General features: G+C 38.2%; 1 protein-coding gene across 1 annotated transcript in view; it reads right to left on the reverse strand.

Moving 5' to 3' along the window:
- Window positions 1-24,234, reverse strand: part of LOC131983887 (testis-expressed protein 2-like) — a 35,707-nt gene extending 11,473 nt beyond the window's left edge. Inside the window, exons 1-5 of the mRNA XM_059348714.1 lie at window positions 23,756-24,234; window positions 9,940-11,257; window positions 7,948-8,148; window positions 5,283-5,562; window positions 3,268-3,455 (exon numbers count right to left, since the gene is read on the reverse strand). Of these exons, the coding sequence (XP_059204697.1) occupies window positions 3,268-3,455; window positions 5,283-5,562; window positions 7,948-8,148; window positions 9,940-11,100 (1,830 nt within the window). The 5' untranslated portion in view covers window positions 11,101-11,257; window positions 23,756-24,234. The remainder of the gene's footprint in view (window positions 1-3,267; window positions 3,456-5,282; window positions 5,563-7,947; window positions 8,149-9,939; window positions 11,258-23,755) is intronic.
- Window positions 24,235-27,097: the final 2,863 nt, after the last annotated feature.

Raw genomic sequence — 27,097 nt, forward strand, 5'->3', positions numbered from 1 at the left:
GTGTCACTTTGTGGTTTCTTTATAGATATTTGCAGCTGTTTTGTCCTTATTTTTGTTGTTTTTTTTGGTCTCTTTATAGTCATTTTTTGATTTTATGTATTGTTTTTAGTTATTTTATCTCTTTGTGGTTGTTTTGTCCCTTTTTAAAGTTGTTTTGTGTCACTTTGTGGTCTCTTTATAGATATTTGCAGCTGTTTTTTTTTTTTTTTTTTTTAACATATTTTTTCTTGTTTTTGGTCTCTTTATAGTCATTTTGTAGTTTTTAATTTATTTTCTTTTTGGTTATTTTATATCTTTGTGCTTGTTTTACCCCTTTTAATAGTTGTTGTGTCTCTTTGCGGCTGTTTTGCATCTATTTATTGTTGTTTTACTCTCTTGTCATTTTATGTTTTTTGTATTCTTTTTAATGATTTTGTGTCTCTTTATGGTTTCTTTGCTACATTTAATCGTCACAATGAGTCTCTTTGTGTCTGTTTTGTAGTTGTTTAGCCTCATTTTGTTATTTAAAAAAAAAAAAAGATTTTAGTCACTACTCCTCTTTCCTGGCTTTTTGTCACTTTGTGGTCATTTTGTATGTCTTTGTCGTTGTTTTGTCCCCTTTTAAAGCTGTTTTGTGTCACTTTGTGGTCTCTAAAGATATTTGCAGCTGTTTTGTCCCTATTTTTGTACCTCTTTATAATTTTATGTTTTCTTTTTAGTTATTTCATCTCTTTGTGGTTGTTTTGCCCCCTTTAATAATTATGGTGTGTCCATTTGCAGCTGTTTTGTATTTATTGTTGATTTGTTCTTGTCATTTTATGTTTTTTTGTATTATTTTTAGTGATTTAGTCTCTATGGTTTCTTTGCTACATTTAATAGTCACTGTGAGTATTTCTGTGTCTCTTTTGTAGTTATTTTAATCTCTCTGAAGTATTTCTGTGTCTTTTTATAGTTGTTTTACATTTATTTGTGGTCAGTTTGAGCCTCTTCTTGGTTGCTATGTGTCTCTTTTAGTGACATTCTGTAGGTGAAGGCCAGGCTGTGCCCTTTAGGCCCGTTCACTCATCTATTTATGGTTTCCTCAAGCATATTTCAGAGATACACATTTTGCCATCTCCATGCTAATCTTTCCTCAAACCAAATTAATGCTGATTCTCACTCTGACTAAACACCCCGACAGACTGCCTCTGCGTGGGGTGCCAATCCCAAACCACCCCGTCAGGATTAGCAGCAGAGTCAGATATGCTGCAGTCAGTTACTATTAATAACCTTCCAGCCAGGTGATACCTGATATTTCTGCACGTTGACATTTAGTCTAGTCAGCAGGGATGTTTGGCTGAGCCAGCATCTCTGACCAGGCTGAGCAGTGGAACAGTAGCTGCTATTGACCAGCTCGGATCAATAGGAGTCATGTAGCGTATTAGCATGACATGTAGAGGCTAAGCAAAGCATCTCCAGCACTGTGATGTTAAACACTTACCAAGGTTACAATAGTTTTGGATTTTTGATTAGTTTTAGTTTTAATTTCGTTGTCAGTTTTTGTTTTTAAATTCAGTTAGTTTTCAGTAGTTTTTAGAGCGAGTTTGCTAGTTTTAACTCTATGGAGTCTTGGGCTATTTTGTCCAATTTTGAATCCTTTTCATGTTTTTTTGTGTCTTTTTTTTTTTGTCATTTTGTGTCTTTTTTTTGGTAATTTTGTGTCTTTTTGTGTCTTTTTTTAGTCATTTTGTGTCTTATTTTGGTCATTTTGTGTCTTATTTTGGTCATTTTGTGTCTTTTTTTCAATTCTAGTTTTCGTTAACTATAATAACCTTGCCACCTACTATTTGGAGAATCAGTGGTTGTAGGCAGTGGATGTTTAGGGGGAGATAGCAGGTCAACAATTAATGACATAGAAGTGGTGAACATCATCTGAAAGCTGTGAACATGAAGATTCATTTGAGATGTTGAATTGATTTTCTAGTCAAAAATAATCTATCTAATAAATAGTCAAAAATGACTTAATGAATGAATGAATGAATGAATGAATTATTGAAGCCTATTATGGTGAATAAAGGGTCATAACATTAGTGTCGGCTTTCTGAAGTTCATTTCCATGTTCAACTAGGTCAGGGGTGGTCAACCTGTGGCTCCAGAGCCTCATGTGGCTCTTTAGGCCGCCTGCAGGGGCTCCCCGTGGCTGAGACAAAAAAATGTATATATATATATATATATATATTGTTACATTAAAAATGTAATCTATCAATGGTGTAGACCAAAACTTTTTGTATTCTTCAATTGTAAAATTGTGTAGCCTTTGTACAGCATATTTAAAAAGTTTTGACATTTAAGTCAACTAAAATGTGCTTCATAGCTTACGAAAGTCTCCGGCCCGGCACCTTTACCTTTAAGTTTTGCCAACTTTGAGTTTAGTTTTGAGTTCCCCGAGATAGACTAGTTTTCAAAATCATATTAATAAATGCTCAATATGACTATTAATAATGTTGGTAGGCTAATTTAGACTTGTTAGGCTGTTTAATTTTCATTTTAGGCTCAATATAAGGTTTGCTGCTCCATTCCGCGATTTTCTCTCTTTTTTTTGGGCCAACAGTGGCCATTTAGTTAGTAAAGGTTGCCCACCCCTGGGGTGGTCCGTAGTGTGGTGGGTTACACAGGCGCCCCATGTATAGAGGCTGCAGTCCTCGCTGCGGTGGAGCCGGGTTCCAATCCGGCCTGAGCTCCCTTTGCCGCATGTCCTCCCCTCTGTCACCCACTTTCTATCTGTCTCTCACTTTCAATAAAAAGTATGTAAAATGCCAAAAAAAAAAAAATAATAATAATAATCTTTAAAAAAAAAAAATCTTTAAAAAAAAAGAAAAAAAAAAAAAAAGGTTGCCCACCCCTGAACTATGTCCTATAAGTTGTTGCAGCAATTTTTTGGGTTGATACCATTTGCTACACACATTTGGTGCTCAATAATGCAAATTTATTCAAACCGAGAAGAATTCATGCTGTGATTTGGGTTCAAAAACTTCATTCATTTTGGAGATTTCTGTATTTTAAGTGATTGGAAGCACTTCTGTTCTATAAACTGCTGAGAAACCTCAATATTGTCAATAAACCTAGGAAAGCTGCACATCCTCTGAATGCTCCAGGTCTCTAGTTTGTGGTTGTAAAGTTTCATGAGGCTGTGATTATCCTAGAGGTCAACAACAATCAGTATCTTTAGTATACTTCTAAAATTGAGCCCGCTCCCACTAGACCTCTGAATACTAACTGATCAAACATCTAAAAGTGTTGCTCATTGACCTTTTTGTGTGCTGTGGGGCTTCCCTGGTCACTCTGGCAGGGGCTGGGGGTGGGATTGCAGCTCTGCGAGCCAATCAGTTGAGTCATGTAGGCGCTGTACTCCACTAGTGTTCTTGTCTTCGTTGCTCCCGGCATGTCGTGCAGCTCCTCTGTGCTTTCTTTAGCAGCGTCTCCACCACATGGTGTTTCTGAGTGACAGACGCAGAGTAAGTGGGCTGAAGGAGAAGGTAAATATAACTCACAGAAGCATTAAAATTCTGCATCAGTCTGTCCTGTATGCATGTTAAAAACAAGTAGGTAAAGGTGCTGAATGGCTCCCAACCATCATGAACCTAATGGGCTGTTTCCATTACAGTCCAATACCCGGAATGAGGCGGGTCTCACTCGCCGAAACGCCACTAATCTGAATACGAGCCGTCCTGATCGGCCTTTTGTCCAGACTTTTTTTGGCACTGTGGAAGAGCAGGGACGTTTTTCTCCCCTGAAAAAAGCCTGGTTGCTGATTGGATAGAACGCCAAGCAGGATGTGACGTAGTACTCGACGCCACAACAACATGCACAGTTTGTAAAAGCCGGCGAAGTAGCGAGTAGTCACAATAGTAGCGACAATAAACATAAGCCGTTTTCATAGTGAGGTCCCGCAAATCCTTCTAAACTGCTGGAAAGATTTGTGCCAGCTCTTTGCCTTAGGGCAGGGGTCTCAAACTCAAATTACCTGGGGGCCGCTGGAGGCAGTAGCAAAATAACCAAAAAAAGACACAAAATGACCAAAAAAGATACAAAATTATTTAAAAAAGACACAAAATGACCAGAAAAGACACAGAATTACCAAAAAAGACACAAAGTTATCAAGGTGCGGGCCACAAAACATCGTCATGAGGGCCGCATTTGGCCCGCGGGCCACAAGTTTGAGACCCATGCCTTAGGGTGTTCATAGTGATCCTGCAAAGGCAAGTGATTTTCTGTCCTTTCATAGTGCAGTCCGGTGTCGCGGAACGAGGTACACAGTAGCACCGTGCTAACAGTTAGCTCTGTAGCAGTACAGTGTGTATGTGCTAACAGGCTAACAGTTAGCTCTGTAGCAGTACAGTGTGTATGTGCTAACAGGCTAACAGTTAGCTCTGTAGCAGTACAGTGTGTATGTGCTAACAGGCTAACAGTTAGCGCTGTAGCAGTACAGTGTGTATGTGCTAACAGGCTAACAGTTAGCTCTGTAGCAGTACAGTGTGTATGTGCTAACAGGCTAACAGTTAGCTCTGTAGCAGTACAGTGTGTATGTGCTAACAGGCTAACAGTTAGCTCTGTAGCAGTACAGTGTGTATGTGCTAACAGGCTAACAGTTAGCTCTGTAGCAGTACAGTGTGTATGTGCTAACAGGCTAACAGCTAGCTCTGTAGCAGTACAGTGTGTATGTGCTAACAGGCTAACAGTTAGCTCTGTAGCAGTACAGTGTGTATGTGCTAACAGGCTAACAGTTAGCTCTGTAGCAGTACAGTGTGTATGTGCTAACAGGCTAACAGTTAGCTCTGTAGCAGTACAGTGTGTACGTGCTAACAGGCTAACAGTTAGCTCTGTAGCATTACAGTGTGTATGTGCTGCTGCTGCAGGAGGTGTTCACTTAGCGATCTCTGTTTGTTTACAACAAGCACCAGACACTCACCAGTGCACAGTTAGCGATGCCGGTTAATTCACCATCACTATGTTTATGATCAGCGGAGACGCTCTGCATAGTTAGCCATGCTGGTTTGTTTATGACCAGCGGTGGACATTGTGCACAGTTAGCGACGGAGGCCACGGTTGCGTCTCCGTCGCATATGTCACGGTCAAAACTGTTGCTAAGCAATTATGCGACAATCTAAAACCATACGTCACCTCCAGAGTCTCTAAATCCCTCTGAGGCCTTTTTTGTAATGGAGACACGCAGAGTAAGCAGACTTTTGAGAGGGCGTGGCCTGAGACTTTCCCAGCAGCCACTCTTCCCCCTAAAGGAAACATGGCTCATGCATCTTCTTTACCTGCGTTCTCCTCCAGGCTCACGAGGTTCTTGGCTCCGGCCCGGGAGGCAGACAGGAAGTGCTGGAACCAGTCCTCCTTCTCTCTTCCTGTGCGGCCGAACAGGTAGAGGGTGACAGGAAGCTGTTGGTCCGGGACGGCGTGTCTCTCCGTCTTCTCTTCCTCCTCCTGCCCTTCAACCACACTCTCCTCTCCCACCTCCCCCTCAGCCAGAGTGATGCACACAGGATACTTCTTGTTCCAGATCCTCTTGCGAGCCAAACCGGACGGCAACAGAGACACCTGGGATTGAAGATACAGAAAAAGAATCATAGAGGGAGTGTGTTAGAATAATCTGTTATTCTGTCTCTTATTCTGTCTCGTGCGTGCGTAATTCACTAACTGTGTATGTAACCTCTCTCTGTGCATTTATAGATTAATCATGCAAGATGCTTTGATACAATGATCATGTGCTAATATTGTTTTAACCTAATATTTATGAGATTTAAAGTGGTGAATCTGCGAGAAAAAAGTTTTTTTTTGTTTTTTCCCCCACTTTTGTCTCGTAAATCTGCAAGTTTTTTCAAGCATATTTGCCACTTTAAATCTCTTAAATCTACACATTTTTTCTTGTAGATTAGGCACTTTAATCTAGTAAATTTGCAACAAAATCATACACCAATAGTTATAAATAAAAACAAAAAAAAAACAATAAAATCCTAAAAAACAGTAAAACAATAAAATAGTAAAAAAAAAAAAAACAGATAGAAAAGAAAAAAAGTAATAAAATGAAGTTAAACTGAGAACTTGGACGTCTCCTGCTCATTCTTTCCCAATCTAACGATCGACGCAGATAAATAGGTGAGGTGATTTAATTTTAAAGGTTTCCTCAATGCATTTCTCAACAAGTGTGTCATTTACTTTTCATCTATTTTTTTCTTTCTAAAAGAGACAGTGGCAGGCAGGACTTGTGTTGACAGATGTCAAATTGTCCCCACATTCATTAGATTGGAAGCGACTGTAGCCTCAGTATGCTGCTGGGACAGCAGCCAGGTCCAGTTTATTCAGAGCATCATCACTTCAGCTGTAATCCTTCTGCTCTTTCACTTCCGTGTTGGATGACAATGTGGGTGAAGAGAGATGAGAGTTCAGGCGAGAGGTCACCGTCTGTTTTAGTCCCCTCTGAAGAACACGCTGCTCCCCTGGGACCCAGAAATGAGAATACTGAGTGTGCTTGAAAGAGCACACAATAAACTACCCACCGGGCTTAAAGGAACACTCCACCGTTTTTTCATATTAAAACATGTTATTCGGGGGCGTCCCGGTGGCTCACACTGGTAGAACGTTACCATTAAGGCCGAGTCTTTGCTGCGGCGGAGCCGGATTCGAATCCGGCCTGTGCTCCCTTTGCCGCATGTCTTCCCCTCTATCACCCCATTTCTATCTATCACTATCAATAAAAGCAAAAAATGCCAAAAAAAATAATCTTAAAAAAACAACAACATGTTATTCGGTCAAGTAAGACGAGTTGATACAGACCTCTTGCGTCTCAATGCGTGCACTCAATCGCCCTGGCGCGCGGCGCCACTTGGCTAGCACTTAGCTTAGCCCAGTTCATTCATTAGGATCCAAACAGATGGACAGTTAGAAGCGACCAAACTCCTCCACGTTTTCCCTATTTAAATACAGCTACACGAGTAGTTAAACGACCAAGTATGGCGACACAAAATAAAACGTGGCGCTTTTCTAAGCGGATAAAAAGGATAACTATAATGTATGGCGGAATAGCACTTGGGAGCACTCCGACTCGGCGCAGTAATATCATCACTCCTGAGGGGAGAAGATTTTTAATAGGGAAAACGTGGAGGAGTTTGGTCGCTTCTAACTGTCCATCTGTTTGGATCCTAATGAATGAACTGGGCTAAGCTAAGTGCTAGCCAAGTGGCGCCGCGCGCCAGGGCGATTGAGTGCACGCATTGAGACGCAAGAGGTCTGTATCAACTCGTCTTACTTGACCGAATAACATGTTTTAATATGAAAAAACGGTGGAGTGTTCCTTTAATCCTGGATTTTATGCTTCCTTTTCTTCTGTGTTTTTTTTGGTTGACTACTCCTGACATAGTGTTGGTCACACATTACACACTAAAAAGATATCAAATCAACTGGTTCGGCCATGACAAGTGTGCTATGACTTTTCTAAGGGTTCCGGCAAACGGTTTTCAAATTATTCAGCAAAAACACGCCACAAAATCCCCCCAATGTTACCCTATGGAGAGGCTAGAGTGGATGACATCATCGCTAGAGTGGAGATGGAGAGAAAAATGTATCAAAAAATAAATTTGTCTTCTCCTTCACATTGGTGTGGTAAAGCTGTCAGAGTTATAGTTTGGGCGTAGGACGCACAGATGATCCACCAACACCACCCACAGCCTCATAGACCGCCATGGAAAAAAGGCGGGAAAATGTCTGAAGGAAAGCAGCGGTACCAGTTTCTTCTGATTGCTCTAAAAAGACAATTTCTTCATTTTTCTTCACAACTTTATTATCTTTCATGACTTCCTCCTCTTTTCCATTTTAAAAACAGTTCAAATTGTAATCTAATAATGCATGGGAGAAAGTCACGGCCCAGAGTCAAGCACACTCAAAATGTATTTATAAACTGTCTAGTGTTATATATGATGCACTGACCTTACAGTTGGCCAGCTGGTAAGTGCGTGAGCGTGTAAACGTGGCCTCGTGGGAGGTTTCGTCAAACGATGCCCAGCGGGGGATGTTGGTGCGGGGGTAGGCCAGGCTCAGCTGGCTGCCTCTCAGAGTCACATACACCGAGTGTGTGATGGACGGGTGGAACGTCTCCGGGTCGTAGCTGTTTGTCTCATTCATCCAGCCCTGGAAGAGAAATCCCAACAGGAGGAAATGACACAAATCAGTCATATATCACTTTACATTTCCCTTTAAGAATTGATTTTATAAACTGCTTATATTTGGATTTATTTACCCCTCTATGGTACGGTGCTGTCAAATTTCTACAATGCATCTTTTTGAGTGATGCAATGCTTTGAAAAAGAGGGAAGACTATATGGAACCAATAGCAATGCTTTAATTTGTCACATGACCTCCAGGAGGCCATATTGAAACCCTATTTTAGAGACTTTTCAAGACTTTTTAAAATAATAAATAATTGTCTTTTTTGTTAATTGTGTGTCTTTTTTTAATAATTGTGTGTCTTTTTTAATTATTTTGTGTCTTTTTTTAATTATTTTGTGTCTTTTTTGGTTATTCTGTGTCTTTTTTGGTAATTTTGTGTTTTTTTAGTAATTTTGTGTCTTTTTTTGGTAATTGTGTGTCTTTTTTAATAATTTTGCGTCTTTTTAAAATAATTTTGTATCTTTTTTGGTTATTCTGTTTCTTTTTTGGCAATTTTGTGTCTTTTTAGTAATTTTGTGTCTTTTTTGGTAATTTTGTGTCTTTTTAAAATAATGTTGTGTCTTTTTTTTTCTCGTAATTTTGGGTATTTTTTGGTCATTTTGTGTCTTTTTTGGGTCATTTTGTTTGTTTTAAAAAAAAAGTAATTTAGTTTTTTTCTGTCATTTTGTGTCTTTTTTGGTAATTTTGTGTCTTTTTTAATAATGTTGTCTCTTTTTTGGTAATTTTGTGTCTTTTTTGTCATTTTGTGTCATTTTTTGGTCATTTTGATACTGCCTCCAGCGGCCCCGAGGTAATTTGAGTTTGAGACCCCTGAAAGAAAAGACATAACACCTTTCTATTCAGATTTGCAGGATTTATACCAGGGTAAGTGTTTAAATATTTCTGAAAATATGTAAACCTGCAAAAATCTACTCAGACAAATTAATTTCCCAGTAAGTGGTGCTTACAGAGACAATGCAGCTCAGCAGGAGAGGAAACATGAGACATGGCACAATATGTCTGTCTCATTTAACACGGTGTGGACGAGATGAAATATCCCTCAGCCTGCTGTTAGTAACTCCTCCAGCTCCGTCTATTAAACCTACCTGCTAACTCTGCATTTATGGAGGCAGCCAGCCCTGCTCCCAGCAGAGCTGTCAAGAAGTGCTTTGAAAAAGCTATTACAGAAATAAACCTGCACTTTAGATGAAGAACCTGCTGTGCCCGAGGACGGTTTTCTATATAGTAATTACCTCAAAACTAATCCATTAAGCACCACTGACAGCACATCATCAAACATTAGAGCTTCACTTCCATGTAGCACAATCTGAACCAGAAAGTGGCTTCTTGCTCTCTACTGCACTCATATGTGTTAATAATAATCATATTGATATTATATATTCTACTTATTGTAACAATATTCTTGTCCTTTTGTACATTCTACTTATTAACATATACGTGTATACTATCTTGTATAGTCAAGTATTTATCTGCATATATAATGCCGGTACAATATATCATATATATATTTTCCCGTCATTTTGTGTATTTTTTGGTAATTTTGTGTCTTTTTTGGGTCATTTTTTTCTTTCTTAATAATTCTGTGTCTTTTTTTGGTAATTTTGTGTCTTTTTTGTAATTTTATGTCTTTTTTTGGTAATTTTGTGTCTTTTTTTTAGTAATTTGGTGTCTTTTTTTGGTAATTTTGTGTCTTTAAAATAATTTTGTGTCTTTTTGGTAATTCTGTGTCTTTTTTCTGTCTTTTTTTATTACCTCTAGGACTTCTGAATCTGTGAGCTCTCCTCCTTCCAGTAGATCCACGTTCTGGGGTCTGAATTTGCTCAAACCCTTGTTGCTTCTTGCAGACGAGCGGCGGGGGGCGAACATGAACACGACCACCAGGCCCAGCATGAAGCCGGACGCCACCCCCACGGACAGACCGGTCAGGTAGGACGGCAGCGGCAACACCAAGAAACCGTACGCCAGCAGAGCCACGGGGAAGAGCCAGTGGAGAGGCAGCGACGAGCCCGGAACAGTGACTCTTGGCTGGGGTAAAGTCCTGAGACGTGTCCCTCTGGATCCGTTCTGGAGCTCCACCACCTGGATCAGATCTCCAGAGGTGCGGATTTCTAAATGGCTGTCGCTGCGGTGATGTTCTGGCGGGAGGGAGGACTTCGTTAAAGAGCCTTTTTGGAGTCTTTTCAGAGGCGTGTCACACACACTTTCAGTCCTCCTCCGGCACTTCAGATCTGAGTCCTCGCTGTCTCTCCCGTAGCTTCCTTGTGAGGACGGTGAGTCCCCGGCCCCAGCAGCCCTCCCCTGCTTGGGGCTCTCGTCCCCCATGATCTTACTCAGCATGCTGAGCGGATCCTGCATGGCCTCGGAGAACTTCCTCCTCGTGTCCTCCAGCTCGGCGATCAGCGAGCTCCCTCGGGGTTCGGCGGACGGAGGAGACACCCAGTCCTGGTTCTCGTCCAGCTCTCCGCCTTCTCCGGGCCTGCTCTCTGGTATTCTTGGATGGGTGAGCTGCTTCCAGGGATGCAAATGCAGCTTGGAGTCCGACTTGGAGAGGTTGACCTCCGGCTCCACGCGGCGGGAGATCTCGGTGCTCAGGGACTTGACCAGGCTGAGGAGAGGCTTGCCCCGCAGCGAGCCGCTCTCCCTGGGCTCCAGGTCCGTGGAGGAGGATTTCACCAGGTTGGTGGTGACGAGCAGGTCTGCAGATGAGGCCGACAGGTCGGCTAAAGAGCCCGGGGATGAGGGGGAGTGCGTCAGGAAGGGGGGCTGGGAGTGATGGCCCAGGCTCAGGTCCAGATCCATCCCCAGGCTGAGCTCCAGCTGGCGCTCTCCGTCCTGTGGTTTGTCTTTGGAAAAGGCCACGGTGGGACCTTCCTCCGGGCCGTCCAGGCTGAAGATCAGCTTGCTGTCTTCCATGCTGTCAGTCAACCAGGAGCTACTGTGTGAATGTGAATGCGGTCAACCAAACGGAGTCCCTGAAGACTTGGAGCATGTTGCTAGCACTGAGAGTCTTTAACTGCATGTCGGTTTGAATCTTCCTCCTCGGGCAGCTTATACTCCATCATTTTGGATGCTGAAAAGCAAGAAAAACATATTAAAACATGGATATTTGAACAGCTTTGACAAACTCATCATCAAGCTGTTTTTTAATGCATTTTCCACTCAAATCCTCTTTTGCACTGCAAAAAAGGGGTGTCTAAAAACAAGATAAAAACACTAAATCTGGGGGAAATTGCATGGAAAATGCATGGACAGATAATTGTTAAATCTAAAATAAGCATTTTGAACACTTAAAATAAGAAATGAACTCTTCAAACTAGAACAAAACCAGATTAAAACCACATAAAACCAGAATAAAACCAGTTAAAACCAGAATAAAACAAGTTAAAACCAGAATAAAACCAGTTAAAACCAGAATAAAACAACATAAAACCAGAATAAAACCAAGAGATTTCTTCTTGACTCCATCCAGACTAGAAAACAAAGCAGCGTGGAGCCCTACTGTAAATTTACCTCTAAAGTTCTGGCTGTAAACTCCATGAGGCCAGTTTCAGTTTGATGATGATATACCAAGTAAAACTGGAGACAAGCTCAAATAGATTTAGTATAAAATGATAGAACTGGATGGAACCCTCTTATATGTTAGATTTGACACCTTTGTTCACATTTGCAACATTTAAAATTCTTTATTGAGCATGATAGTGTTTTGAAAGTAAAAAAAAGATTCAAAATCACATTTAATGTTGGACTAAAGGACTAAAAAAGACACAAAATGACCAAAAAAAGACATAAAATGACCCAAAATGACTAAAAAAAGACACAAAAATGACTAAAAAAGACACAAAATGACCAAAAAAGACACAAAATGACCAAAAAAAAGACACAAAATGACTAAAAAAGACACAAAAAGACACAAAATGAATAGAAAAGAAACAAAAAAGACACAAAATGACTAAAAAAAGACACAAAAATGACTAAAAAAGACACAAAATGACCAAAAAAGACACAAAATGACCAAAAAAAAGACACAAAATGACTAAAAAAGACACAAAAAGACACAAAATGAATAGAAAAGAAACAAAAAAGACACAAAATGACTAAAAAAAGACACAAAAAGACACAAAATGACCAAAAAAAGACACAAAATGACTAAAAAAGACACAAAAAGACACAAAATGACATGCTAGACAAACTAGCCCAAGACTCCACAGAGTTAAGAAATCTTGTCAAGGTAAATTATCTGTCCATGCAGCAAGATCATTTCCCTCAGATTTAGTGTTTTTATCTGGTTTTTAGACTAGACACCTTTTTTTTTTTTTTACCTTTTACAGTGTATCACCCTAATAACAAGTATTTATCTCGCTTTGCACAGGGAAGATCTTCTAGATCACCAAGATTGAAAAAGATTATAACATCATGACATTCATCTGCAGCATAATATTGAACATGAAGCCTTCTTGTGACCTTCTTCCTCTCCTCTCTATTGCTTTTCTCATTCTCTCTCCCCTCTCACCCATCAACCTTTCTCTCCAATCTCCTCCCCACTTTGTCCTTTTCTCTTCTCTGCAGGATCTTTGTGTGTTTCTCTCTGTGTGGTGCTGTCACCTCACATAAAGTCTGAGATAAGGTCGGGGCGGAGGAGCGCTTTGTTTCTGGAATCATCCATAAGGAGTTATTAGCACCCAGACTTTAATCCCACAGTCAGAGCTAAACCCAAATTAGATGCAGAGATCCAATCCATTAGGCTTGTTTGGGCCTAATTGACACGTTTGTCTGATCCAAGGAGCACTGAAAGATGCTCAATACAACACTGGACTGCAAATGTTCTTCTCTCATGATACCTCAAAGATCAGGCTACCAATCAGTATGATAATAATATAATAATATTAACTTTACTGACCTTAATCTCCAATGTAAAAATGAAAGATTTAGGAAAAAAAAAATGCAAGAAACAGTCGTACAAATTTGTACGAGGAGATCTTGACTATGACGGCAAATTAGGGCCAAGTATGAATAAAAATAAAAATACAAACCCGGATTGGAGGGGGATTAATATTTTGAGAAAAAAGTTGCAAATTTACTAGATTAAAGTGGCAAATCTGCGCGAAAAAAATTGCAGCTTTACGAGAAAAAAGTGGGGGAAAAGCAACTTTTTCTTGCAGATTTACCACTTTAAAATCTCATAAATCTGCGCTTTTTATTTACTTTAATCTCGTAAACTTTTTTCTCAAAATATTACCCCCCTCCCCGGGGTCTGTATGTTTTTTTTATTAACTTTATTGACCTTAATCTCCAATGTAAAAATGAAAAATTTAGGAAAAAAATATGCAAGAAACAGAGTTATTCTTCAATTACTTGTTCCAGGAGAACTTGACTATGGCGGCATATTAGGCCCAAATACGAATAAAAATAAAAATCCCAAAAAGTGGCAAATTTACTAGATTAAAGTGGCAAATCTACAAGAAAAAAGTTGCAGGTTTAAGATATTTAAAGTGGCAAATCTGCGCGAAAAAGTCGCAGATTTATGAGGGGGAAAAAAAGCAACTTTTTTCTTGCAGATTCAACACTTTAAATCTCATAAATCTGCAAATTTTTTTCTCATAGATTTGCCACTTTAATCTTGTAAACTTTTTCCTAAAAATATTACCCCCCTCCCCCGGGTCCATATGTTTTTTTGGTTGTTTTTTTTTACACATTCTGGCTGTATGTAATATCCTCCAATATTCTCGAGGGTTGAAATTTGGAATTTGCAAGTATTTCAATGAGTAAAACAGGAGAGAAAACAACTTCAGCAGTGACAGCTTCTGCTTGTGTGGATGATGAAAGTGAACACATCTGATGCAGGAACAAACAAATGCACACACCTTCATAATATAAATATATTTGCATGCAGGCAACTCGAGTTACAGCTTGGACTCTCTCACACAGTCCACTTGTCGTCACTCGAATAAATTATCTGTTATGTTGGGCTTACACCAGAAGATGTCTCCAGTCCCAGAGTACAAACGTAAAGTCTTTAGTAAATCTAGTAGTTTTACTGGAGTCACGGCGCTCCCGTCATCTCCATGGTTAAATTTAAGGTAGCAATCTGCTCTGTTTCATATCAGTCTTTTTAGTCTTGGGTTTGTTGCAGTGACGTAACACAACATGGTTTTAATTCATAATGATTTCGGTTATTATCAAGAATGTTTCCATGACTGTAGATATAAAAATGACCAAAAAAAGGACACAAAATTATCGAAATAGACACAAAATGGCCAAAAATAGATGTAAAAATGATCAAAAAAGACACAAAATGACCAAAAATAGATGTAAAAATGATCAAAAAAGACACAAAATGACCAAAAATAGATGTAAAAATGATTTAAAAAAAAGACACAAAATTACCAAAAATACAGTCATGGAAGAAATGATTAAACCAATCTGCCCTGTTTCATATCTTTCCTAGTCTTGGGTTCGGATCATATCAAACGTGTTTGATATTATCTCAAGTCTCAGTGACATAACACAATCACCAACCAATAGATGAGCAGGGGAAAGGTCCCCGGTTCAGACTGGTTCAGTCTGGTTCCAGACTGGTTCCAGACCAGTAAAACCACTTCCACAGGAAAAAGGAACATCACCATAATGCCTCAATAAAAATATAGTGATGTCATATAGTAAGATGTTTCTTAGTAAAGAGAACAATAAGGAGACCCAGTTAAAATGTATAAATAAATATATACATAAATAAGTAATAAATCATCAACGATTAATGTGTGATTAACTAAATGAAAGTTGATAGAGCTGATAAATATAATTATTCAATTAAACACATTATAATTAAATAGGACATAAATGTATATCATGAATTCATTTCTAAACGTTCCTTTCCTTTATTCTTCCTTATATCTATTTCTACTGTAAAATAATCAACTTTTCATGTGATAAAAACAGAAACCCTTTTTCAGCTTTGTGAGGGGCATTTTGTGGCGTCTTCTTCTCTTCTTTTTGTTGTTTTTACTAAGAGCACGATGGGAAAAAAATTGCATGGTAGTGAAAAAACCTGCTAAAAGAATCTAGTTGTAGTCTTGTAAATAGTTTCTCTGCTAAATTGACAGTCTGTCTAAAATCTAAAAAAAAGTGTGAGACTAGAAACTCTAAACTCTTGTCTTTAGATGTGAGCTGATAGTTTTCCACAAGTTTGTTCCAAATCTTTCCCAAGTCTCCTGATGTATCGGTAGCATTAGACTCAGAGTAGGAGCTCAGTGTCTATGTGACTATAACTGGGAAAACAAGCTTTTTTTCCAACCACACCCTTACCAGTATCCATTATCCCTCTGAAGGCCCAACAATTAGACAGTCCCTAGGGGAATCAGGGCTTACGGATCTATAACAAGCCCTTCAAAGCTTGTTCCCATCACCGACATCATGTATCATGGCAGGAAAATCACAAAGAGTCAACAGCTCCGCTACCATCCAGACAGAGAGTGGATTAACTGTAATCCTCCAAATAAAAGAGGCTTTTACCACAGGAAATGAAGACACTGGAGACGTGAATTCAATCTGATGAATGAGCAGTCGCTGCGTCTTTCAATTCCAGATACATCAGCAGATACTTTGTCATTCAGTTGGACGAGCTTTAAGCCACATGCACGTATAATAAGTAAAATAGTCTCATGTAGTCGCGATCTGGCTCTATGTGAATATGAAGTGTCTGTATTTACAGAGAAGTGCAGCATTAGAAAACTGACGAATGCCAGGTAGAGCTCAGCTTATTAGATATTATTAAAAAAGAAGAAAAAGGAGCAAAAATATTCCTACTTTTGTTGAATGTGAAAGTTTATTCAGGCACTTATCAGCTCCAAAGAAATGTTGGAATAATCTGTTATTCTGTCTCTGTTGACGTGGGTCACTATCCATGCACGCGTAATTCACTATCTGTGTGTGTTCTGTAGCATATATCAAATGTACAGATTAAAGTATTAATAGTGGCTAGATAAACAGAAGATATAAGTTCGGCTCAGGAAGGAAATGGAGGACTGGAAACACCACACAGAGACCAGAATTTAGTTGCAAAAGGGTACCATATATTAGGAACACAAATAAATATAACACAAAATTACTGTAACGATAACTTACAGAAAATATATAATTGTATTTAAATAAAATAAAGAACTCAACTACTTAAGTTGGATAAAGGTAACTCACAGAAAATATATAATTGTATTTAAGTAAAATACATAACTCAACTACTTAAGTTGGATAAAGAACAAAAAAATAAATCAATGCAAGATTAACCCACAATTGCCTGACACCATAGGCTACGATCAGAATTTTGTACAACTCTGTGCATTGATAGATTAATCTTGCAAGCTGTTTTGCTATAATGCACATGTGCAAATATTGTTGTTAAACTATTGGTAAACTAAATACATTTACTCCATCTGCTTCAACTTCCTCTGCCCTATTTAGAGTAAAATTCTATCATCACAAAAAGATATACAGTACAGGCCAAAAGTTTGGACACACACCTTCTCATTCAATGCATTTTTCTTTATTTTCATGACTATTTACATTGTAGATTCTCACTGAAGGCATCAAAACTATGAATGAACACATATGGAATTATGTACTTAACAAAAAAAGTGTGAAATAACTGAAAACATGTCTTGTATTTTAGATTCCTCAAAGTAACCACCCTTTGCTTACTAGAATATAAGACATGTTTTCAGTTATTTCACACTTTTTTGTTAAGTACATAATTCCACATGTGTTCATTAATAGTTTTGATGAATTTACAATGTCAATAGTCATGAAAATAAAGGAAACGCATTGAATGAGAAGGTTTGTCCAAACTTTTGGCCTGTATTGTATATTTTATGTGGATATTTGTTGCAAAATCTGTGTCTTCTATAATATCGCTGCAAGTCATATCAAGGCAGGAGGTTGTGATTTGAAAGTTTGTTAACAGGTCAGGTCACTGACATGGTGTGCTCAGCAGAAAGATAACTGTCTTCTCTGCTTGGTGACATGACGTGTCCATATATTAAATAAACTGACAAATCAACGGATCGAGAGGAGGCGACTTCTGGAAGAGATCAACCTACATTCTTAGAAAACTTGTCAGGCTATAAAATGGGTTCAGGGAAATTAGACTGCGTCCAGCCTTCATGAACTGACCAGCATTTGTGTAATCAGGGAAGTGAAGATTGAACCCTGAGACTCTAACTGTAACTGCACATTTCTTGACGTATTGTAATAAAATGAAGTTAAACTGCACTGTAAAAAAAAATCTGTTTAATTTTTCATCTATCTTCAATTCAATTCAATTCAACTTTATTTATAGAACGCATTTCATGCACAAGGCAGACTCAATGTGCTTCACAATGGATATACATAATTACAGTTAAAAAAACAAAACAAAACAAAACAAAACAAACAAACAATTAAAAAAAATCAATTACAAATTAATTGAATAGTGCAGGTAGACAAGCTATGCCATATTCACCACATACACACTTACTTACTCACTGAAACAGGGACATAAAAGCAGAATTCCTCCTCTTTCTCGTTTCTTCTTCCTCCTCGACATGCAGCTCTGACTCACTGTTCCACAGCAGCTTTAATTCTGCTTTTATGTCCCGGTTTCACTAAGTTAAGTCATGTTTGTTCATTTTTATCTTCAAAGAGCATACGCAAACATGAAAGCAAAGCAATATATTATAAATTCTGTCTCTGACCTTGATGAAACCAATTTCCAAGCCTACAGAGAGTAAAAGGTACCGAGTCGCTCGCCTAATTTATTCCTGATTGGTTTTCCTCTTATCACTTCATTTCTCTGCAGCGTTCATACGGAGATTGAATTTTTTAGCACCAACCTGCTGCTGTTTGTCAAATCTAATTAACTAAAAGTGCTGCTCCGCCAGTGCTTAACCTGCTCCAGACAGGCCTGCATTAACTAATCAATTTCTACTTCGGACTCAATTTGGATTGGTTCGTGCTGACAGGGAGAGTAAAACCGTTACACCGAGTCAGCAGCGACTTGGCAGCTTTCCACTCACGACTGTGGACGAACTGGACTGAAGCCTCGAACACCCAGTTTCTAATTCTGACCCTGGAGAGTGGAAAGTGGAGCAGATATTTCTATTTCATGAAGGAAGATTTCTTAAATGTAGTTAAATGTCAGTAACTGAACGACATGTAAAAAACTCTTTGATGTCCCTAACTAAATTAAATTGGTAACACTCTGACCTCTTTTAGCAAACATCTAAAAGCTTGGCTATTGGAAGGACAACACTGTTGCCACAACCGGGCCTAAACTAATTGTTGGGGTAGCATCCGCAATTTCCAAACATCACTGCTTTATTAGGGCCACGGGGCAATCGCACCGAGCACTGGTCCCATACAGCAATAGCTTAGGGACCAGTGCTGCACTACTGTTATACTGTGGATTTTTTCTTATTCCTCTTCCGGACTAGCCTGGCTAACACCAGACTATTCTCAAATGAGGTCTAGTCTGGCAACGAGCAATGGATTTCTCCGTAGAGGAGGTGTGGTTTACGATCCTCCGGAGCCGTTTATTGGACGCTTAGAATGTCTATCAAAGCGTCTGTAGGTAGCTCTTAGCCAATCAGATCAGTTATACCAGAAGACGTAGTAGAGCAACAGAGATGGATGTTTGTTGTGTGTGTGTCTGTGAGAGAGTGTTGCTTGCTGCTTTGCTTCTCCAGTTCTCGCTTTCTGCAATATTATTTATTTTCACGCTTTATTCCCCCTCATGTCATTCAGCCACACATCCACTGATTTTATGGGCAATAAACAAGCTGCTGCGGGTCTCTCGGCGGCTCCGCTGTCCGCGGTAGCGGGGCTATTAGATAGCTGCTAACTGCCGCTAACGACGCTAATAGCCCCGCTACCATAACGCCGGTGATCTCAGCGGAGCCGCCGAGAGACCTTTCGCCTTTCAACTTTCGCTCTAAACTATTTAAAACACCATCTACAGCTAAAGAGAGTTTCGCGTCTGCAGCAGCCATGTTGGATCCGGAAAACTACAAGCCTCCAAGTGTCGAGTAGTACGCGTCATCGTCTTGCCGTCCCTCCCCGCTCTGTGATTGGATCCCTAAAACAGGGCTAGGAATCCTTCCTGGTTTCCAGACTGGATGGAGGTTCGAAATTAAATTTGAGCGCGCAAGGCAGTCTGGGTATACCCAGGCTACTTCCGGACGCAATTTCGTCCCGCTACTAGTCCTACAACCTGAAGAGTTGCAGGACAAATTGTACATCAAAACGTGCGGTTTGATCGGGATCGGTGTGCTATTACTTTTCTCTACAGAATATGAATTTTTCGCGACGTAAATTTTTAGTGTATGTACGACCAAAAGACACGGAAGAAATGGAAAAATAAACAGGATTAAGCCCAGTGGATAGTATATAGTGTGCTTTTTAAAGCACACTCAATTAATAGTATCAATCTATTCATTCATAAGAGCTGCAACTAATGATTATTTTTTATTTCTTATTAGTTTGTTAATTGATTAATCATCAATAACAAACTGTGCCAAAAGTGTTTTGTTGTGTCAGTATCAGTTTCCAATAATATAAAAGAAAAGCAGCAAATTCTCACATTCAAAAGTAGCAACCAAAGAGTAATGACCATTTTCCCCTAAAACTGACTGGAATGATTAATGCCTTATCAAAAATAGTTACCCAATAATTTCCTGCCAATTTAAAAGAACAATTAATTGGCTTAATGTTTAACAGAGAAGCCTTGAGCGGCTCCAGGCCATTCAGCATGGAGGAAAAAGTTAATGAAGTTCAGTGGAGTCTGACATTTGTGAGGGCAAGTGTGGACAAGACATTTTAATAAGGTAGGCAGGTCAGGTATTAAAGGTCCAATTAAAGGAAAAGTTATTAAGCCTCAGGACAAAGTTTATAGGGATGATGCAATTTAATATAGTTCCACTACAAAGCATTAAACTGCAAGTTTTAGCTTGCTTTAGTTCAACTAGTTGCACTGCAAAAAACCAACTGCACTGTGTTAAAGTGTTCATGTGTTAATATGTTTTAGTCTTTTTGGACACTTTGTGTTTTTTTTTTTTGTCATTTTGTGTTTTTTTTTTTTGTCATTTTGTGTCTTTTTTGGTCATTTTGTGTCTTTTTTTAGTCATTTTGTGTCTGTTTTGGTCATTTTGTGTCTTTTTTTTTAATCATTTTGTGTCTTTTTGGTCATTTTGTGTATTTTTTGGTCATTTTGTGTCTTTTTTTGGTCATTTTGTGTCTTTTTTTATCATTTTGTGGTCAATTTGTGTCTTTTTTGGTCATTTTGTGTCTTTTTTGATCATTTTGTGGTCGATTTGTTTCTTTTTTGGTCATTTTGTTTCCTTTTTTTGGTCATTTTGTTTCTTTTTTGGGTGATCTGAACTGTGCGTGTGAAGTTCTGTTCAGTGAGCGGACAACATGCATGTTCAATTGGGGGTTGCGACTCAAAAAGGTTGAGAACTACTGCTCTAACATGCAAAGTGATGTCAAACCCTCTGCCGATGGGACAAATACATTCAAAGGTCGAGTGAATCACATAAAATGGATTAAAGGAGAGAGAAAGAAATGGTCACGACCTGCAGAAAATCCCATTTTCATCCATGACGTTGATTGAATCCTGCCCAAAAAAAAGAAAATCACATCCCTCCCACTCTGTCTTCCTCCTGACCTTTCCATCTGTGTCCTATGACATGCACAGAATATTTGTCTTCTCTAGCAGAGGAACATAATGAAACCCTCGCTGGTTTCAGTGCTGTGTGAGTGAATGTGACAGTCTATGCTGCCTGGAGACAAACGGAGAGGCAGGAGGTTTATTTCAAAGGCTTAATCCTGTCCTCAAACTACCATTTGACCCTGGCGACTGACACAATTGGCACAGGACTGTGTGTTTGTCTGGGTATCACATGGTCAGTGTTAGTGTAGCTCTTCTTATCTACATCTCATTAAGCGAATCATTAAGACACTATCTCCTTGGCTAAAAGAGGCTGAGTGATAACGGAGAATGAACACAAAACCCTCATTAACCCTTTGGAGTTTGGGGATATTTTGTCGGTTTTGGACTCCTTTTCATTCTGTATAAACCACTTAAAAATCTTTAACATGACGTGTTGCTATTATTGTTTTCAGCACAACCTCACCTATATGATACACCAGAGGGATAATATATATTTTTTTTCATTTTGACTTACTGGATCAACATTTTTGACACAAAAAACGCACAAAAATAATTACAAAAAACAAAAAAAATACAAAAAAAACACACAAAAACACACACAAAAAATACACCCCCCCCCCCACAAAAACACACAAAAAATTAAAAAAACACACAAAATTACAAAAAACACAAAAAAAACTCAAATCACACTTAATCACAGCAAAAACACACACACAAAAATACAAAAAACACACATAAAAACACACACACAAGAAACACAACAAAATGTCAAAAAACACAAACAAAAAAATACAAAAAACACAAAGAAAACAATACAAAAAACACACAAAACACACACAAAATTACAGAAAACACATAAAAACTCACTCAAATCACACATAATCACACCAAAAACACACACAAAAACACACACACAAGAAACACAACAAAATGTCAAAAAACACAAACAAAAAAATACAAAAAACACAAAGAAAACAATACAAAAAACACACAAAACACACACAAAATTACAAAAAACACATAAAAACTCACTCAAATCACACATAATCACACCAAAAACACACACAAAAAATACAAAAAACACACATAAAAACACACAAGAAACGCAACGAAATGTAAAAAAAAAACATAAAAACAGTAAACACAAAAGATTGCATTAAAATGCTGAATGCACACTGCAAAATTAGAAAAATCTCTGCAAAAAAAGTAAAATCATGTTACTACACTTGGTTGAGGTGTTTTTCTTTTTTTTTTACCTTTGCTGAAAAAGAGTTGATGCATTAAATTGGACATGGAAACTTGTGGAAAAGCCAAAACTTTAGAGTTCAGCTGACAGCAGGAAAACATGCTGCTGAACGTTTTTACATTGTGACGTCATGAAGAAGTCTCCAGAGGGTTAAAGCATTCAAATCATGGGCGCATTATAAACAATGGTCCCCTGGGACCCACCACCTCGTCTACACTGGACTTTTTAAGTTATTTAGCCTCTTTAGTTGTTGTTTTGTAGTTGTTATGTATCTCTCTCTCTTGATTTGCCTGTTTGTAGTTCTTTTACATATCTTTGTAGTCACTTTCTGTCTTTTTATGGCCATTTTGTGTCTCTTTGAAGTCACTTTGAGTATCTTTGCAGTTGATTTTTCTCTCTTTATAGCTGTCTTGGTCTTTCTGTAGTTACCTTTTGTCTTGTTTTGCCTGTTTGTAGTTCTTTTACAAATCTTTGTTGTCGCTTTCTGTCTTTTTATGGCCATTTTGTGTCTCTTTGTAGTCACTTTGAGTATCTTGGCAGTTGCTTTGTGTCTCTTTGTAGCTGTCTTGGTCTTTCTGTAGTCACCTTTTGTCTTGTTTTGCCTGTTTGTAGTTCTTTTACATGAGATTCAACTGATGAGATTCAACTTTATTGTCACTGAACAGAGTAACAAGTACTAGGAAAAAACGAAATGACCATCAACCTGTCCAAACATATACGTAAACATACATACAATATGACAAAATCACATGTCTTTGTAGTCGCTTTATGTCTCTTTCATTTTCTATTGTTGTTTTGAGTCTCTTTGTGTCTCCTTTTCATCTCTTTGTTGTTGTGTTGCACTCTTTCTAGTCTTTTTAGTGTCTCTATGTAGATTTTTTATGTTTCTTTGTGGGCACTTTAAGTCTCCTCTTAGTTGGGTTGTATCTATTTGAGTTACATCTTAAAAGGTGAGGGACTGTGCCGCACACTGCGAAAAAAATGTGTGTCTAAAACCAGATAAAAACAGTAAATCTGAGGGAAATGATCTTGCTGCATGGACAGATAATTTACCTTGACAAGATTTCTTAAATTAAGATTATTAAATCTAGAAATAAGCATGTTGAACACTTAAAATAAGAAATTAACTCTTAAAACAAGATAAATTATCTAACACTTCTAAATCTAAAGTTTTTTTTATCTTGGTAAGAAACAAATAATCATCAGGTCACTCTGCTCGGGCCAGTTCATCACTGCTGGCAGCTTTAAATCATCTTGTTTTAAGAGTTAATTTCTTATTTTAAGCGTTCAACATGCTTATTTCTAGATTTAACAATCTTAGTTTAAGAAATCTTGTCAAGGTAAATTATCTGTCCATGCAGCAAGATCATTTCCCTCATATTTAGTGTTTTTATCTTGTTTTTAGACCCCCTTTTTTTGCAGTGCATCTGTAATCCATCCATGATTCAAATGTCGCTTTAAACTTTTGTGCAATTCAGATCAAATCCATCTCTCCACTGTCAGTCTGCTCTTTATCTCCTCACCTGTAGAAATTGTTTTCGGGTCTTTTCAAAATAAAGGCAGCTATTCTGCTGCACTGATTCCAAAATAAAACCCCTTTGCTGCTATCTGCAAAAACCAAAAGCACTTACCTGAATGAGGCATGTTTGCCCAGCTGCTCCTGTGGTAACCAGGCTTTGGTTTGAGCAGAAATGTGCTTTAAGTGCAGGCTGCAGTGCTCAGCTTGGATGCTGCAGAGCGCGCTGTGCTGCACGCGGGGATGCGCACCATCCACCGACCTCAGGCAACAAATATTCACTCAACTTCTCTTGGATCGAAGCAGGATTTTGTGGCAAAAATCGTCAAAACTTCTTCGGGAGATTGTATCCAGATAAACAGTTCAGCCGTGAGGTAAAACGCGTCAGCAGCGTCGCCGCCGTTTCACATCGCGTCTTTTCCTTCCGCGTCAGGAGGCGTCAACCCAATACACAATAATGTGATTATTGGGAGTCCTGGCTGCAGACCGGACGGAGCTCTAATCCAGATTAGAGTCGAGAGGCCAACAGTTGACGGAGCGACTCCTCCTCTCTGCTGCTGCTGCGCTCAGCGTCAAAACACAGTCTGAGCTCTACTCTCCCCCCTCTGACACCGCAGTCCTGTACGCAGACTTATGTAATTGCACGACCTGGAACATTCATGCTCAAAGTTAAAGTCCCCATATTTAATAGACATACTTTTTTTCCTCCCAGAAATCTGCATGTGTGCAAATACTTTCCCAAAATCCCCATTTGGAGTAATTTTCCTAATGGATCTTCATTGTAAATCTCCCTATTGTAGGTTAATATTGTTTAAATATTAGAAATATCTATTATCTTGATAATTACAGGTGAGTGATGATGTCATCAACTCTAGCCTCTCTATAGGGTAACATTGGGGGGATTTTTTGGCGTGTTTTTGCCAAAATAATTTGCTAATTGATTACCTGACCTGGAAAATTCATGCTCAAAGTTAAAGTCCTCATATCTAAAAGACATACTTTTTTTTCTCCCAGAAATCTGCATGTGTACTAATACTTCCTCAAAATCCCCTTCAAAACCTTTTTCCCTTCCATTTGGAGTAATTTTCCTAATGGATCTACATTGTAAATCTCCCTATTGTGGATTAATGTTGTTTAAATATGAGAAATATCTATTATCTTGATAATTACAGGTGCACCTATAGATGGACATACTTTTCAGATGTCAACATTTACATATTAATGTATAAATTATTTCTGTAGAATGGTATCTGCAGCCTCGAGCACAGTTTACAATTATTTTTTTTGGCCAAATTTTTCTCTCCCACTTCACTCTAGCGATGATGTCATCTACTCTAGCCTCTCCATAGGGTAACATTAGGGGGATTTTTTCTGGTGTGTTTTTGCCAAATAATTTGCTAATTGATTACCTGACCTGGAACATTCATGCGCAAAGTTAAAGTCCCCATATTTAAAAGACATACTTTTTTTCTCCCAGAAATCTGCATGCGTACTAATACTTCCTCAAAATCCCCTTCAAAATCTTTTTTTCCCTTCCATTTGGAGTAATTTTCCTAATGGATCTTCATTGTAAATCTCCCTATTGTGGGTTAATGTTGTCTAAATATTAGAAATATCTATTATCTTGATAATTACAGATGAGTGATGATGTCATCAACTCTAGCCTCTCCATAGGGTAACATTGGGGGGATTTTTTTTTGGTGTGTTTTTGCCAAATAATTTGCTAATTGATTACCTGACCTGGAACATTCATGCTCATAGTTAAAGTATTTCATATTTAAAAGACATACTTTTTTTTCTCCCAGAAATCTGCATGTGTACTAATACTTTCTCAAAATCCCCTTCAAAATCTTTTTTTCCCTTCCATTTGGAGTAATTTTCCTAATGGATCTTCATTGTAAATCTCCCTATTGTGGATTAATGTTGTTTAAATATGAGAAATATCTATTATCTTGATAATTACAGGTGCACCTATAGATGGACATACTTTTCAGATGTCAACATTTACATATTAATGTATAAATGATTTCTGTAGAATGGTATCTGCAGCCTCGAGCACAGTTTACAATTATTTTTTTTGGACAAATTTTTCTCTCCCTCTTCACTCTAGTGATGATGTCATCTACTCTAGCCTCTCCATAGGGTAACATTGGGGGGATTTTTTGGCGTGTTTTTGCCAAATAATTTGCTAATTGATTACCTGACCTGGAACATTCATGCTCAAAGTTAAAGTCCTCATATTTAATAGACATACTTTTTTTCCTCCCAGAAATCTGCATGTGTGCAAATACTTTCTCAAAATCCCCATTTGGAGTAATTTTCCAAATGGATCTTCATTGTGAATCTCCCTATTGTGGGTTAATGTTGTCTAAATATTAGAAATATCTATTATCTTGATAATTACAGGTGAGTGATGATGTCATCAACTCTAGCCTCTCCATAGGGTAACATTGGGGGGATTTTTTGGCGTGTTTTTGCCCATCAATTTGCTAATGGATTACCTGACCTGGAACATTCATGCTCAAAGTTAAAGTCCCCATATTTAAAAGACATACTTTTTTTCTCCCAGAAATCTGCATGTGTACTAATACTTCCTCAAAATCCCCTTCAAGATCTTTTTTTCCCTCCCATTTGGAGTAATTTTCCTAATGGATCTTCATTGTAAATCTCCCTATTGTGGGTTAATGTTGTCTAAATATTAGAAATATCTATTATCTTGATAATTACATGTGAGTGATGATGTCATCAACTCTAGCTTCTCTATAGGGTAACATTGGGGGGATTTTTTGGCATGTTTTTGCCAAATAATTTGCTAATTGATTACCTGACCTGGAAAATTCATGCTCATAGTTAAACTATTTCATATCTAAAAGACATACTTTTTTTCTCCCAGAAATCTGCATGTGTACTAATACTTTCTCAAAATCCCCTTCAAAATCTTTTTTTCCCTTCAATTTGGAGTAATTTTCCAAATGGATCTTCATTGTAAATCTCCCTATTGTGGGTTAATGTTGTTAAAATATAAGATATATCTATTATCTTCATAATTACAGGTGCATCTCAATAAATTAGAATATCATGGAAAAGTCCATTTCATACTACTTACATACATACCTTTCAGAGGCCAACATTTTCTATACTATTGTATAAATTATTTCTGTGGAGTGGGATCTGTGGGCTCGAGCGAAGTTTACAAATGTATTTTTTGACAAATTGATCTCTCCCTCTGCACTCTAGCAATGTTGTAATCCACTCTAGCCCCTCCATAGGGTAACATTGGGGGGATTTTTTGGCATGTTTTTGCCAAATTATTTGAAGAAAAAAAACCCATAGAAAAGTCATAGCATGGCTTGTCATGGCCGAGCCGGTCGATTTGATACCTTTTTAATGTATGTGCAACAAAAACACAGAAGAAATGGAAGAATAAATAGGATTAAGTCCGGTGAATAGTATATTG

The sequence above is a fragment of the Centropristis striata genome, chromosome 13, assembly GCF_030273125.1.
Source record: "Centropristis striata isolate RG_2023a ecotype Rhode Island chromosome 13, C.striata_1.0, whole genome shotgun sequence".
In the NCBI taxonomy this organism is placed as follows: domain Eukaryota; kingdom Metazoa; phylum Chordata; class Actinopteri; order Perciformes; family Serranidae; genus Centropristis; species Centropristis striata.